The sequence below is a fragment of the Nanorana parkeri genome, unplaced genomic scaffold (genome assembly GCF_000935625.1).
Source record: "Nanorana parkeri isolate BGI_ZX_2015 unplaced genomic scaffold, ASM93562v1 scaffold497, whole genome shotgun sequence".
Taxonomy (NCBI): Eukaryota; Metazoa; Chordata; class Amphibia; order Anura; family Dicroglossidae; genus Nanorana; species Nanorana parkeri.
The window spans coordinates 111275-125646 of record NW_017306765.1 but is presented as its reverse complement, the minus strand read 5'-3'; the positions used below and the strand labels follow the sequence as shown (position 1 = coordinate 125646).

The window sequence follows — 14372 nt, the reverse complement described above, 5'->3', positions numbered from 1 at the left end:
TAGAGCCGCGGAGGGGGGGGCGCACATCCCGGGACCTCATACAAGCGATCACTTGTATGTTAACGGGCATCTCTGCCTGTTTTCAAATATCGTGCATTTCCGGCTCGCGCGCCCAGCTACGCGCGCAAGGGGGCACACGTAGATCTAGAGAGCTCCTGGCCGGCCGTTTTTTTACAACGGCTGGCCGTGAAGTGGTTAATTCACTTTCTCATTCCACATTCTTGCAGATTGTTTGAGTCCGTAGATGCTTTAATGGAGTTTAAACAAAAGGTTGTGTCCTTGTTCAAACCCTGGTTGTTGCTCCATGTAGAGATCTTCCTTAATGTCTCCATGTAGGAAAGCGGTTTTAACATCTAAGTGTTTCACTTGAATGCCCTTCCATGCTGCGATGCTGAGGAGTGTTCTGAGTGTTGGAGTGTTTTACGAGGGGAGCGAATGTTTCATCATAGTGTTCTCCAAATTTCTGGGCCTTGTTTTTGTGGATATTTCCTTCTGCATCGAGCTTCACTTAAAAGTCCATTTGCTTCCTATAGTTCTGTCTTTGGGGGGAAGCTCAGTGAGTGTCCAGGTTTTATTTTATTTCTTCTTCTGCTGCCTTTCTCCATTGACTGGCTTTGCGTTTTGGTAATTTTTCTATGTCTTCCCATGATGTTGGTTTGAGTATGCTATGTGTCTTAGCAGTATATGACAGCTTGCAGGGTAGTATTCCCTTTGTTGCCCGAGTGGATCTTCTAATTTCAGGTTGTTTAGTAGAATATAACATGGAACTTGACTTATCCATTGTGAATTCCACCTCTTGTTCTGACTCCTGTGCGGCTTCACTTTGCTCAGCTTCCTTTGCTGGTTCACTTGGCGAATTCATTTCACAATTTCCTTGGATCATTGTTTCTGGTGATGGGTTCTCATTGAAATAAATGCTGCGACTTATTGTCACTTTGTCAGTCTTTGGCTGGAGTATTCTATATCCCTTACTTTCTTCACTTTAGCCCACCAGAAAACCTTCAATGGCTGTGTTGTCCAATTTGGATCGCTTCTCGTTGGGAGTATATGCATAAGCTTTACATCCAAACACTGTAATGTGCCCTAGGCTAGGCTTCGATCCATGCCGCATTTCAAATGGGGTGCTTTCAATGGCTTTTGATGGTAGTCTGTTTTGTAGGTATGTTGCAGTCATGACTGCTTCTCCCCAGTACTTCTTAGGTATGTTGGCATCTGACAGGATGCATCTGGTCATTTCTATTTCTCCTTTCTGCTACACCATATTGTTCAGGATTGTATGGTGCAGTGGTCTGGTGTACTATACCCTGTATCTTCAGCTATGATTCCAGTTAATTACTGATGTATTCCCCTCTGTTGTTGGTGTGTATAATTCCTGCTTTTTATTGGAATGTGTTGCTGGACATGGCTACAAACTCTTGAGGTTTTCCTGATGTTTCATTCTTGTGCTTCATCAGATAAGTTGTTGTGTACCTGGAATAATCATCAATGAAAGTCAGTAGATATCTGTTCCCGCCTGATGTGGGAGTTTTCATTGGTCTGCACACATCGCTGTGTATGAGCTCCATGGGGTGGGTGTTTTTTGTTTTGATAGGCTGTGGAAGTAGGGTACATGTTGCTCTTGCTTCCATACAACATTTGCATGTCATGAGCATTCGGCAGGCCAGTACTGTTATGTCTTCTGATAAGCCTCTCTTTATATTATACTTTTATAGCTGGGTTTCGGTGTTGTAGTCGTCTGTGCCATAAATGGATACATTTGTTGTGTGGATTATGAGTGGCTGTCTTGACTTGTTTATCTGCAGTGATGAGTCTGTACAGGTGATCATCCAGTTTTCCTTTTGCAAGGATTTGCTAATTGTTTCTGATAGTAAATTCATCACCTCGGAATTGAACTGTGCGACCGTTATTAGCAAGGGTTTTCACTGATTGAAGACCTCCTTCTAGGTCTGGGACATACAGTACATTTTTTCACGAGGATACTCTGCTTGGCCCCTGAAGGTGTGTTTGCATTGCATTGAAATCAATTTCTGTGAAAAAGGTCTCATGGCTTGTTCAGTCAATACACTATCCGCCTGGTTCTGAGTCACTTTAAAGGTAGCGCTCTATGATGTGCCTGCAGTTTCCTTTTGTGACTGCCTTAGCTCTTTCTCTTGTAGGTGCCTGTCACTTACGCTGCTAAGTTTTCCAGATGAAACAGTCCTTTTTCAGGTGACCAGTCTTTTTAGAGCAAAATTAGGCTCTGCTTTTTTGCTTTGTGCTCTCATTCACCTTAAAGTGACATTAAACCCTCAGATTTTTTAACATAAACCAATACTGTAATGTGTGGCTTACTGTAATCCATGGTTGTTTCCCTTCTCTTTGCTGCTCTTCCTTTTAAATCATTATCACTTCTCATGCTGGGATAGAACTTCCCTTTGCAGCTGAGTGCCTCTTCCTGTAGTGCTGGCTCAGGTTGTGAACCTTCACACAGACACCATGTATCCATTTCAGAGACAAGGCAGTCTGCTGCAAAACAGAAGTTCTGCCCAGCATGAGAAGAGATACGGATTAAAAATGAAAAGCAGCAAAGAGAAGGCAAACAACCATGGATTACAGTAAGGCACACATTACAGTATTGTTTTATGTTAAAAAATCTGAGGGTTTAATGTCACTTTAAGGGCATTCTCATTTTCTTCATTGTGCATAATTTCTTTCCTTCTGTCATATTCATTGATTCATTTTCCTATGGTGCGCTCTAGTGTTAGTTTCTGCTTCAGTCTGGTTTCTAGAGTGTTAATTAGAGCACTGTATGACTCTGGAAGGCTGCATAGCAGTAATGTCACCGTGTGGTTATCTTTAATTTCCTCTCCAATTGCACATAGCTGTTCTACGACTTCCAGCATGGCATTCACATGTTTATGCATTTTGTGGCCTTTTTCTAGCCTCATCTTATATAGCTTGCATAGCAGATATAATTTACTGTTTAGGCTTGAACGCTCATGCAGTTTTTGTAATGCAGCCCACATACCTTTAGCTGTATTCTCTTTTCTTATGTGGATGAGCTGGTTGTCTTCCACTAGCAGACTAATAATTGCTTTTGCTGGCCTGTTCTTCTTGTCCCAATTCCTTTGTGGGTCTATTAGTGGGCCTGTCTGTACGCAGTACTTGCCACAAGTCGTCTTTGCTTAGCAGCATTTCAAGCATTAACGTCCATAGCTGGTAGTTGGTATTTTTGAGCTTTGCAATTGCAAACTTCATATCTGAGCATCTTGTCATCTTTCGGTAGCTTGGATGCAGTTCTTGTTGACCAGCCGTGTTCTGTTTAGTGCCTGGGTCCATAACCTGTTTGTTATGTGTTTTAGATGAAGCACTGAGATCTTGAGGAATGCTGAAGTTTTACTTGCTTAGAAGAACATTAACAGTATTCAGTGTATGCTGTTGTATTTCCAACACTTATTACATTGGTGGTCATTGGCATGTGTGCCTCTTTCATTGGTGGTAGGTGGGAACTAAATTGTTTACCTACCTTACAAAAACTGCTAATGTTTCACACCACTTCTTTCAGGCTTCTGAGGCAGGGCTGGAACTGTGCAGTCAGTGTTGGGCTGCATATTCCTCTGCCCAGCATTACCTGCATACAACAGAGCAAGTCACTCTGACAGTGTGGCTTGCACTTTTGGGTCTCACTAGACCTAGGTCACCAGACATGAAACCTATTACCCGTCTCAGATGTTTCCCGGGAGGCACTGGGTACCCAAAAAATCACAACAATGAACACCTACACTTTGCTGAAGTGCATTATTACAGGATTTCATACAACCAGCATTTAAAGAGTGAAAAGCTGTGAATGTGTACTTGTGCAATATATGTTATCTAGTGTACCTCTCTTTGTGTATATGGCCTGTGTGTTTACCCAGATCAGCATGATCACTTAAGGTTATTCATTGTGTATGTTTCTTCCTTGTTTTGTATGCTGTCCCTGTGTACCATTGTGCTGTAGACTCACCCAGTGTTCTAGTCTGCATGTAATTCAAGATTCTAGCTGATTCAATTATGATTGGTTATATACTATTGTCAAGATAACGTTGTAAGCTGACTAAATACAAGAGTTGTGGGTATTCTTTCTTGAATATTGGTGTCCTCTGTGTATTTCTTCCAGACCTGAGCAGCATGAATAACTCCTACACTTTCCTATAATAAAGACTGCTTGCAGGTGGAAAATGAGACCTGTCAATTAGGCGATAGGGATTTTTCAAAGCTTGAGCTCACTTGAATAACACCCGCTTTTTTCATAACTAGGCCACACTACATTTAACAATGAGGGTTTAATGAGGGCTAAGATATAGTTCTAACATGTAGCTATCACTTCATCAACTATTCATTTGTCTTGTGCATGAAACTGCTGCACTATTTTTTAAAAATAATTAGTGCCCTGTTTCTTCCTGATCATGTTTTATAACTGCTTTTTTACAGCGCGAGATGATGTACAGCTCCAGGGACTCATCCCCAACTCGACGTTTGAACAACATATCTCCTGCTCCCCACTTGGCTTCTAGTTCTCCTCCACCTGTTCTCCAGTCCTCCTCTCCAGCACGTTCCCGCATGTCTTACAGTGGCGGGCGGCCACCTTCATATGCTGGAAGCCCTGTTCACCATGGAGACCGAATGTCTGGCCTTCCTCCAGCTCACGGAGTCTCCCCTAGTCCTAGTGCTATCCTGGAGAGAAGGGATGTAAAACCTGATGAAGATCTTTCCAACAAGAACGTAGTGCTGGTAAAGAATGAGGGACTCTATTCGGATCCCTATGGAATGGTCCATGAGGGTAGGCTCAGCATTACTTCTACACAGTCCCTGGCTGGTTTAGGGGACCCTTTTTCATACCCCGGTGGCCTGTACAAGAGAGGCTCAGTCCGCTCTCTGAGCACTTACTCTGCAGCTGCTCTGCAAACTGATCTAGAAGATGGGATGTATAAACCCAACTCTCAGATATATGGAGACACATATGGCCCTGGAATGGGTTTCCGTATTCCACCGTCCTCCCCTCAGAAAGTTTCAGATGGAAGAATGGTGGATATTCAGCAAAGTCAGGGCCCTCACAGCCCCTACTCAGGGCCATCCAGCCGCAACTCTCCTGTACGCCAGACTTTTCGCAAAGATTCCTCTTCTTCTGTTTTTATGGACAGCCCTGTTGGAAAACAGAGAAACCCAAGCTCTTCCTCAGGCACCAATGACATTTTCTCTGGGCCAGAACGGCCCTTGTCTGGGTTCAGCTCTCCAGTGCCTGCTAAGGAAACAGAAACACGGTGAGGATATCCCTTTCATTGTAATCTCTGGTAATAATAGTAATACATAGTACAATAGTTGATCTGCAACTAGAGGAGATGGTACTGAAATATTTAATTGATCTCAAGTGTTTAACCACTCCATGGGCTATTAATACATTACATTAATTTTAGCTTCATATATCATCAACCTAGTAAAATTGTTATAAATGGCAATGTCTGTTTAAACATTCCACACTGATGTAATAATATGTAATAGTTTCAAACTGATGCTTCTAGGTAGAGCACATACATATGTTTATGTATAAAATTGTTACATCATTTGGCATGAACATATGTATTTTTTAGATATACAGTAGGTATAAAAAAGATCAGATTGATCTAAATATTGTCGTTAATGTGTATTAGTTTGTTAAACAATTATCATTTGTAATTATGTATATGGGGACAGATATATTTGTTCACCAACTAACTTAAGTTAGCGGGGGTATCCCTTGAACTTTTTCCAAAAACCGATTAATAACGTCGTACTACTAGTGCTATTCCTTTAGATTAGAGAATGAAGGGAAACCTGCATGAGATAAATATATGGAATGCCATTAGGCCTAAAACAACTAATCAATAAAGTTGATAATAATCGATAATGAAAATTGTCAACAATTTTCATTATCGATTAGTTGGTCTGCTTGCACCCTCCCCGCCTCACTCGCATGCTTGTGACTGACCCACGGCCTCCTCCTCACCTGGATGATCTCCTCCTCCCATGCATGATCTCCTCTCCCCCGGGATGAATAGGTAGGGCCATTCCGGCGTCACCTGGAGTCCCGTAAGCGAGGAACGTCTTTCCCGTTCAGGACCCGCAGCCTGCCTTTTCTCTCAGCCCTTTCCTCCTCTCCTCCTCCCTGGACTGCTCATACAACAAGTGTAAGTAGTGGGCTGTATGTGTGCTGTGTGTGTACTATGTGCAATATGTGCTGTGTGTGTACTATGTGTTGTATGTGTGCTGTTTGTGTGCTCATACAACACATAATACATTAATACAACACATAGTACACACACAGCACACACAGAACACATGATACCACACACGGCACACATACAACATAGTACATACACATTACACGTACAACGTACAATATATGTATATATATATACACATATATATATATATATATATATATCAACAAGTATTCAAAAAATCAAGCAGTCAAAATATCCCAAACAGTTCAAATCCAATTTTTTAACGCCACTTATCTTCCAGGCACTTTGTTCCCCAAGCCCTGTGTGAGCATTTATTCAGTTCATTTATTTCACTAATGCAACTTAAAAGGTGAAACTAATATATGAGATAGACTCATTACATGCAAAGCAAGATAATTCAAGCCGTGATTTGTCATAATTGTGATGATTATGGCTTACAGCTCATGAAAACCCCAAGAACCCCAAATCCACAACCTCAAAAAAGTAGATTATTACATGCAATCAATAAAACAAGGATTGTACATAGAACAATATCGGACCTCTGAAAAGTACAAGCATGCATATGTACTCAGTACTTGGTTTGGGCCCCTTTTGCAGCACTTACTGCAATTACTTTTGCACGATATTCTAATTATTCGAGTTTCACCTGTATATATGTGTGCTCAGGGCCAGATTAAGAGCATCACGGGCTGAGGATTTTGGTGGACCTTTTTATGGAAATAGTGACATTCACCGGGGCCCTCTTCCTTCTGTCCGGGCTGTGATTTGTATTCTCTCTTCAGCTTGGAGTCAGTGGAGCGCCAGGGCCAGCTGCAGTTGTGACCCTGGTAGATCTGTCACTGACTCCAAGCTGTAGAGGGACTACAAATCTTAGCAATACATTATACAGCAATGCAGAATACCACCAGCTATAGAGAAGTACAAATTCCAGTAATATATTACACAGAAGTGCAGAATATCACCAGCTATAGAGGACTACAAATCCCAGCAATACATTTTACAGCACTGCAGAATAATACCACTAACTATAGAGGACTACAAATCCCAGTAATGCATTACAGAGCAATGCAGAATACCACCAACTATATACAGAATAATACCATCAGCTATAGAGGACTACAAATCTCAGCAATGAATTGTATAGCACTACAGAATAATACCATCAGTTTTAGAGGACTACAAATTCCAGCAATACATTGTAAATCACTGCAGAATAATATTATCAGCTATAGAGGACTACAAATGCCAGCAATACTTTATACAGCGATGCAGAATAAGATGAAGCTTCATACTCTGTGTTGCTCCGGGTTCGCAGCATGATGTCTCCAGGGTCTCAGGAGAGCTGTGTGGGGTTTACGGGGGGCTGTGCAGGCTCTTAGGTGGCCAGTGTGGCTCTCAGGGGTCCAGTGCGGGTTCTCAAGTGGTCAGTACGGGCTTTTAGGCAGTCAGTGTGGGCTCTTAGGTGGTAAGTGCGGGCCCCAGCCCGTCCTCAGTGCAGGCTCCAGGTGGTCAGTGAGACTGACAGATGCGACTCTCTACTCTGGCATATCAGAGGGCCCTCTAATATACCTGAATAGATGGCTGCGGCTGCCTGGTCACGGCTGGCCCAGATTGCCATTGAATCTGCCTGGCTGCGATTCGGGTCAGGTCGGCCTGGCCACGATTCGGGTCAGATCGGATGGGCCTATTTGCAGGGACGGGCCTGGAGCGGGAGATCCAACCAACCCTATGTTAGTCTGGCCCTGTGCGTGCACTATGTGCACATGTGTGCATTATGTGTAATGTGTGTGTACTATGTGTTGTATGTGTGCTGTGTGGTTACTATGTGTTGTATGTGTGCCACTAACTGTGCTGGAACGCACAGGAGATGGTGAACCGGCCCTAAAGCCTGTGAAGCCCTTGACACACTGCATTCGCAACCACGTGCAACAATGGAGAGTGGTGGTGGTGGAGCTTTGCGTGCAGTGTGTCTAGAAATATCCTTTCCTGCATTTAGCTAGGCGAAAGGAAAAATTTAATTTCTAGCCAATCGGCTCACAATTATAAATCCGTGCATCAGAATGCGGATTCAAAGGTGCAGCCAATCTTATTCCCCAGAAAAGGCGTCTTGTGAGAGGAGTCTAGGAGAGAAGTCCACTTGGTAATATTTTCCTTCCTGCACAAGTTCTTTCTATGATTATTAATAATATTTTAATAACTAATAATAGTTCATAATTCAATAAGTAATATTTATTAATTAATAATTACCTAAATATTAATATTAAATAATTAATAAAAAATTACATACATTTTTTTAAATCCGATTATTCTGAAAAATAATCGGCTAACTAATCGATAATGAAAAAAGTCGCTGTAGCTCTAAATGCCATGGTTAACCCATCCAATTCGTACTTCCACGACCATGTTGCAATCTTTTGTACACTTTAGACCTTTACCTTCATTTTTCTGTGCCTGCCTTCTCCTAAAAATGCTATTAAGGGAAATTCTCTTCCTATCTGCATACTTGTTCCAGATCAGTATTGAATTTCAGAGGATCAGCATGGCAGCCAAACAACTGGCATTTTGGAAGGAGTTTAGCAATGGTAGTGTACAGTGGATATAAAAAAATCTACACACCCCTATAAAAATGCCAGGTTTTTGAGATGTAAAAAAAACCATGCCAGGATAAATCTTTAATGTCCACCTTAAACTAATACTTTGTTGAAGCACTGTTTGATTTTATGAAAGCATTCAGTCTTTTGCAGCAGGACTTAAAGAGTGTGCAAATGCATGGGCATAATGAATTGTAAATCTTTTCAGTACTATTGCCAGCACTGTTCCTCGGAGTGCATATGCAGGGGTTAATGGATTGTAAATCTCTCCAGCTCTTTGACATCACTGCTTCTCAGAGAGTGAACTTCTGGATTATCACCAGTACTGCTCCCCAAAGATAGAGGAAGATGCTCAATTTGGGATGAAAAGTCCTCTTCAAGCTGTGATAAAGCTGCTACACATGCAAAATACTGCTATTAGAATCCAGCTAGCGGATTGGATCACAAGGATTGTACAACCTTTAAGCAGCGCTTGGTCTGCGATGGGTATGTGTTTGAGGATGCCCCACAGATGCTCAATGGTGTTTAGGTCTGGAGATATGCTTGGCCGTCCATCACTTTTACCCTCAGCTTCTTTAGCATGGCAGTGGTCATCTTGAAGGTGTGTTTGGGATCGTTATCATGTTAGAATACTGCCTGTGGCCCAGTCTCGGAAGGGAGGGGGATCATGCTCTACTTCAGTATGTCACAGTACATGTTGGCATTCATGGTTCCCTCAATGAACTGTAGCTCCCCAGTGTCGGCAGCACTCATGCAGCCCCAGACCATGACACTCCCACCACCATGCTTGACTGTAGGCAAGACACACTTGTCTTTGTACTCCTCACCTGGTTGCCGCCACACACGCTTGACACCATCTGAACCAAATAAGTTTATCTTGGTCTCATCAGACCATAGGACACGGTTCCAGTATTCCATGTCCTTAGTCTGCTTGTCTCAGCAAGCTCAGCAAACTGTTTGCGGGCTTTCTTGTGCATCATCTTTAGAAGAGGCTTCCTTCTGGGACGACAGCCATGCAGACCAATTTGATGCAGTGTACGGTGTATGGTCTGAGCACTGACAGGCTGGCCCAACCTTTGCAGCAATGCTGGCAGCACTCATACATCTATTTCCCAAAGACAACCTCTGGATATGACGCTGAGCACATGCACTCAACTTTTTTGGTCGACCATGGCGAGGCCTGTTCTGAGTACAACCTGTCCTGTTAAAACGCTGTATGGTCTTGGCCACCGTGCTGCAGCTCAGTTTCAGGGTCTTGGCAATCTTCTTATAGCCTCGGCCATCTTTATGTAGAGCAACAATTCTTTTTTTCAGATCCACAGAGAGTTCTTTGCCATGAGGTGCCATTTTGAACTTCCGGTGACCAGTATGAGAGAGTGAAAAGGATTACACCAAGTTTAACACACCTGCTCCCCATTCACACATGAGACCTTGTAACACTAACGAGTCACATGACACCGGGGAGGGAAAATGGCTAATTGGGCCCAATTTGGACATTTTCACTTAGGGGTGTACTCACTTTTGTTGTCAGCGGTTTAGACATTAATGGCTGTGTGTTGAGTTATTTTGAGGGGACTGCAAATGTACACTGATATACAAGCTGTATACGCACTACTTTACATTGTAGGAAAGTGTAATTTCTTCAGTGTCGTCACATGAAATGATATAATAAAATATTTACAAAAATGTGAGGGGTGTAATCACTTCTGGGAGATACTGTATATATGTATATACACACATTTTTTTTCAATGGTTTTGACAACTCTGTATGTTTAAAAAAATGATAAAAAATGTATTTGGGTACAGTGTTGCACAAACAAGCAAATGTCAAAATATCACAGCACTAAAAACTGGAAAATGGCCTTGTAATGAAGGGGTAATATACAGGGTAGTACTCAAGTAATTAAAATGAAAATATTATTTGTGTCCCTGCAGCTGATATAGTGACTGTGAGGCAAAATGTTAATATTTTTTTACTGTGTTAATAAATCAACAAACCTTAATGTCAGAATAACCATCTACTAATGAGATGTGTATTGGTGGACTGCTAGTCGCTTGTTCATTTAACATAATTTATTCATTAACCAGATTAATGGCTGTGTGCAGACATCTTTTTATGAATGTAATGTTAGCTTTTTCTAGCCATATGTAACAAAATGTCACTTTTTTCACTTATAAAATGTAATACTCGTGCAGCATTTTAAAAATAAATAGTTCTTCTAGAGTGACTTTCAGTCTGTTCATAGTAATAAAGAGTCGTTTTGTGTCTATTTTACAGGGAGAGGATGGAGGCTATGGAGAAACAGATTGCCAGTTTGACAGGTCTGGTCCAAAGTGCTTTGATGCGGAGCTCTGACAGTGAAAACACAAGGTATGGGAAAATAGGTTAAAGCTGTATTAAACGCTCAAACTTTTTTCAATAATAATGTCAGCTCACATAAATTACCGGTATACATTGCCCAGAAAAGTATTTCTTTAAATTTTTGCCCAAGCTCTTACTGTCATCATGCTTCAGCTGGCTCCAACTCTCTCAGCTCTGCTTCCCTTAATTTCCTAATGCATACAAGATCACAAGAGACAGCAAAGTCTCCAGCAGTTGTCCATCTACTAGCTTGGAGAAGGAAGGAGGGAGGAAGGAGAAGGGAGGAACAGGGGAGTAGCTTAACCTGCTGTGCCTGTGTTTTTTAGAGACACACAATTTACTTGAACACTCAAGGGTGGCTCCATAGGACCCTGCAAAGGAAAGGAACCACCCTAAAACAGGATATCAAGGCCAGCGCTCAGGGGAAGGGCTGATTCTGTAGGAAAATTAAACTTTTCAACATTCAATAGCATCATCCATTATAAGTGATTTAAGCTGCATTTGAAATAGCTTAAAAACATTTTGACTTTAATATCACTTTAATTAAGTGACAACAGCAGATCACAATTAGAGTGCAGCTGTACTGTGTAATCACAAAACGGGCAATTATAAAAAATTTGGTGCTTATCTGTAGGTATACAGTATATTTCTTTGGACTTCCAATAAGCTTTACTGCCCTTTAAGCCGTTTAAGCCCTTTCCCAAGTCCAGCCAGATTACAAAGCAGGCAGTCATACTATAAACATGATTTCAGCATTCAGCTGGTATTTTACAACTCAGCATAAGAGGTTCCAGATAATTACTCCAGCTGAAATGAAAAATGAATAGTTATCATGCAAAACAATATCACTTTTCCAGAGTTCAGTAAACCCTTATAACTCCCCCTTCAGCAATCTATAAAGCTGACCATCACTTAGAGAGGCTGCCATCCTAAAGGCCATTGGGATATGTCCTTAAAGTACATGTAAAAAAGAACAAATGGAGACAGCGGCTTTACCTCGTGCTTTAACGTTCATTGACAATTAATTAAAGAATAATAAAACTACGCACATAGGAAATAAATAAAGTCTTGTGGTGTATGATCAAACCAGGGACAACCAATGTACTCTGGGATGCCAATCATATCACAAGTCGTAATGTAAGACCACCACAGGATGCAAAAAAACTAGCTGATGCTTTTCGGAGTAATAATACATCTTTAAAGCTAGAGGGACACACCTCCAGAGCGAGTATATACACTGAGTGGCCAGATTATTATGACCACCTAACGTTTGTAGGCAAATTAGCTATAATTTCGCACTGAAGTTGCTAGAGGGCTAGACCATTATAAATAGGGAAGCAGGTTGTTTACCACAACAGTAGAAGTGATTTTTTTCTGACGATATGGGTAAACAACGCGATTTAACAGCCTTTGAACGTGGGATGATTGTTGGCGCTCGGAGCCATGGAGCGAGTATCAGCAAAACCGCAGAATTCGTTAAATGTTCAAGAGCAGTGTTGTTAAAGTGTTTAAAGACTGGACTGTCAGCTGAAAATCTGGGTCTGAACGTGCGAATTGTGGCCGTCATCGACTAGTCAATGTTGGGGCAGAACAGAGAGTGGCAAGACAGGTACAAGACAACAGAAGGGCAACAGTGCATCAAATTACTGCAGATCTTAATCAGGGATCCTCTCATATGATCTCTGAACGCACACTGTTCGCCGTTCACTGCATCGTATGGGATATGGAAGCCGAAGGCCTGTTCGAACACCTTTGCTGTCTGCAGTTAACAAGATAAAACGTCTCCAATTTGCACAGGAACACAAGGATTGGACAGTCAAGCATTGGAAAAAGGTCATGTGGTCCGATGAATCACGTTTCCAGTTGCATCATGCAGATGGCAGAGTGAGAATTTGGCGGAAACAGCATGAAAGCATGCACCCCACATGCATGAGTACAACCCTTCAAGCTGGTGGGGGCAGTGTTATGGTTTGGGGCATGTTTTCCTGGCATGATTTGGGCCCTTTAATTCGTGTGGAACAACGTCTGAATAGCACAACATACCAAAGTATCGTTGCTGATCAAGTTCATCCTATCATGTTGATGGCGTATCCCAATGGAGATGGCTTCTTCCAACAAGACAATGCGCCATGCCACGGTGCTCGTATTGTGCAGGAGTGGTTTCAAGAACATGAGGGAGACTTTACCTTGCTTAGGTGGCCCCCACAATCACCAGATCTCAATCCAATTGAGCATTTGTGGGACGAAGTTGAAAGAGCCATCAGGCAGCTGGTTCCACAACCATCAAATCTCACAGAACTGGACAGTGCTATTCATCAGGCATGGTGTCAGATTCCTCACATCACCTTTCAACATCTCGTGGAGTCAATGCCAAGAAGAATCGCTGCAGTATTGAAGGCTAAAGGTGGCCCAACGAAGTACTGATGGGGTGGTCATAATAATCTGGCCACTCAGTGTATACACGGAGGGATATGAGCACTCACCACAGCAAAGCCATCCAGCTCCAACCAACCAAACTCCACCCCCTCACCATCCTCATAAGGGAGAGCCAATCATTGATAACAAAGAAAAAAAAAGTTAAAAGCTGTGTTACGCATACCGCCATACTGCTAGGGCGAAGCCGCCATAGTATCTGCACGTGCAGTGGAGAAGAGGATGGACCCTCCATCACTGTACTTCCGACCGGTGGTAACAGTCGAAATGACAGGAGGAGGGGCAAACAGGAGAGGCCGGTTGTAGACAGTCAAACGGCTCCACCTGTCAGTACCGCCTTTGCCAGCCGATGGACACCAGCAATGGAACAACATCATAACTGGAGGCGGGGCAAGCAGGAAAGGCCAGCTGAGTGCACCGTCACCTGTGTGAGAGGGAGGGTTGACCTGCAGTGATCCTCCCTGACTGGCAGAATGAGCAGCTGTCAGTCCCGGGGGGTGGAACAACTAACATACCAGTGCTGAATCTGAGTAACCACTGGAATGTAGGATAACAGTCACTGCACGAGTGGGACGGCTCTAGATATATAATGAATTATATTATACAAACTGTGCTCATATTGCGCATGGTCTGGTATGGTTGACCTGCAAATCAACTTGTAATCTAACACAATACAAGGAATTAAAGGAAAGAACACAACATTGTAACATCACAACATTACATAGTAATATATACATATAATAT

At 42.4% G+C, this 14372-nt stretch overlaps 1 protein-coding gene across 1 annotated transcript in view; it reads left to right on the top strand.

The window, feature by feature from the left end:
- The window catches only part of LOC108790729 (SRC kinase signaling inhibitor 1-like), a 584474-nt gene that overhangs the window by 486281 nt on the left and 83821 nt on the right, over positions 1–14372 (top strand). The window contains exons 8-10 of the mRNA XM_018561058.1: positions 4453–5282; positions 11112–11218; positions 13809–14056. Coding sequence (XP_018416560.1) covers positions 4453–5282; positions 11112–11218; positions 13809–14056 — 1185 coding nt within the window. The remainder of the gene's footprint in view (positions 1–4452; positions 5283–11111; positions 11219–13808; positions 14057–14372) is intronic.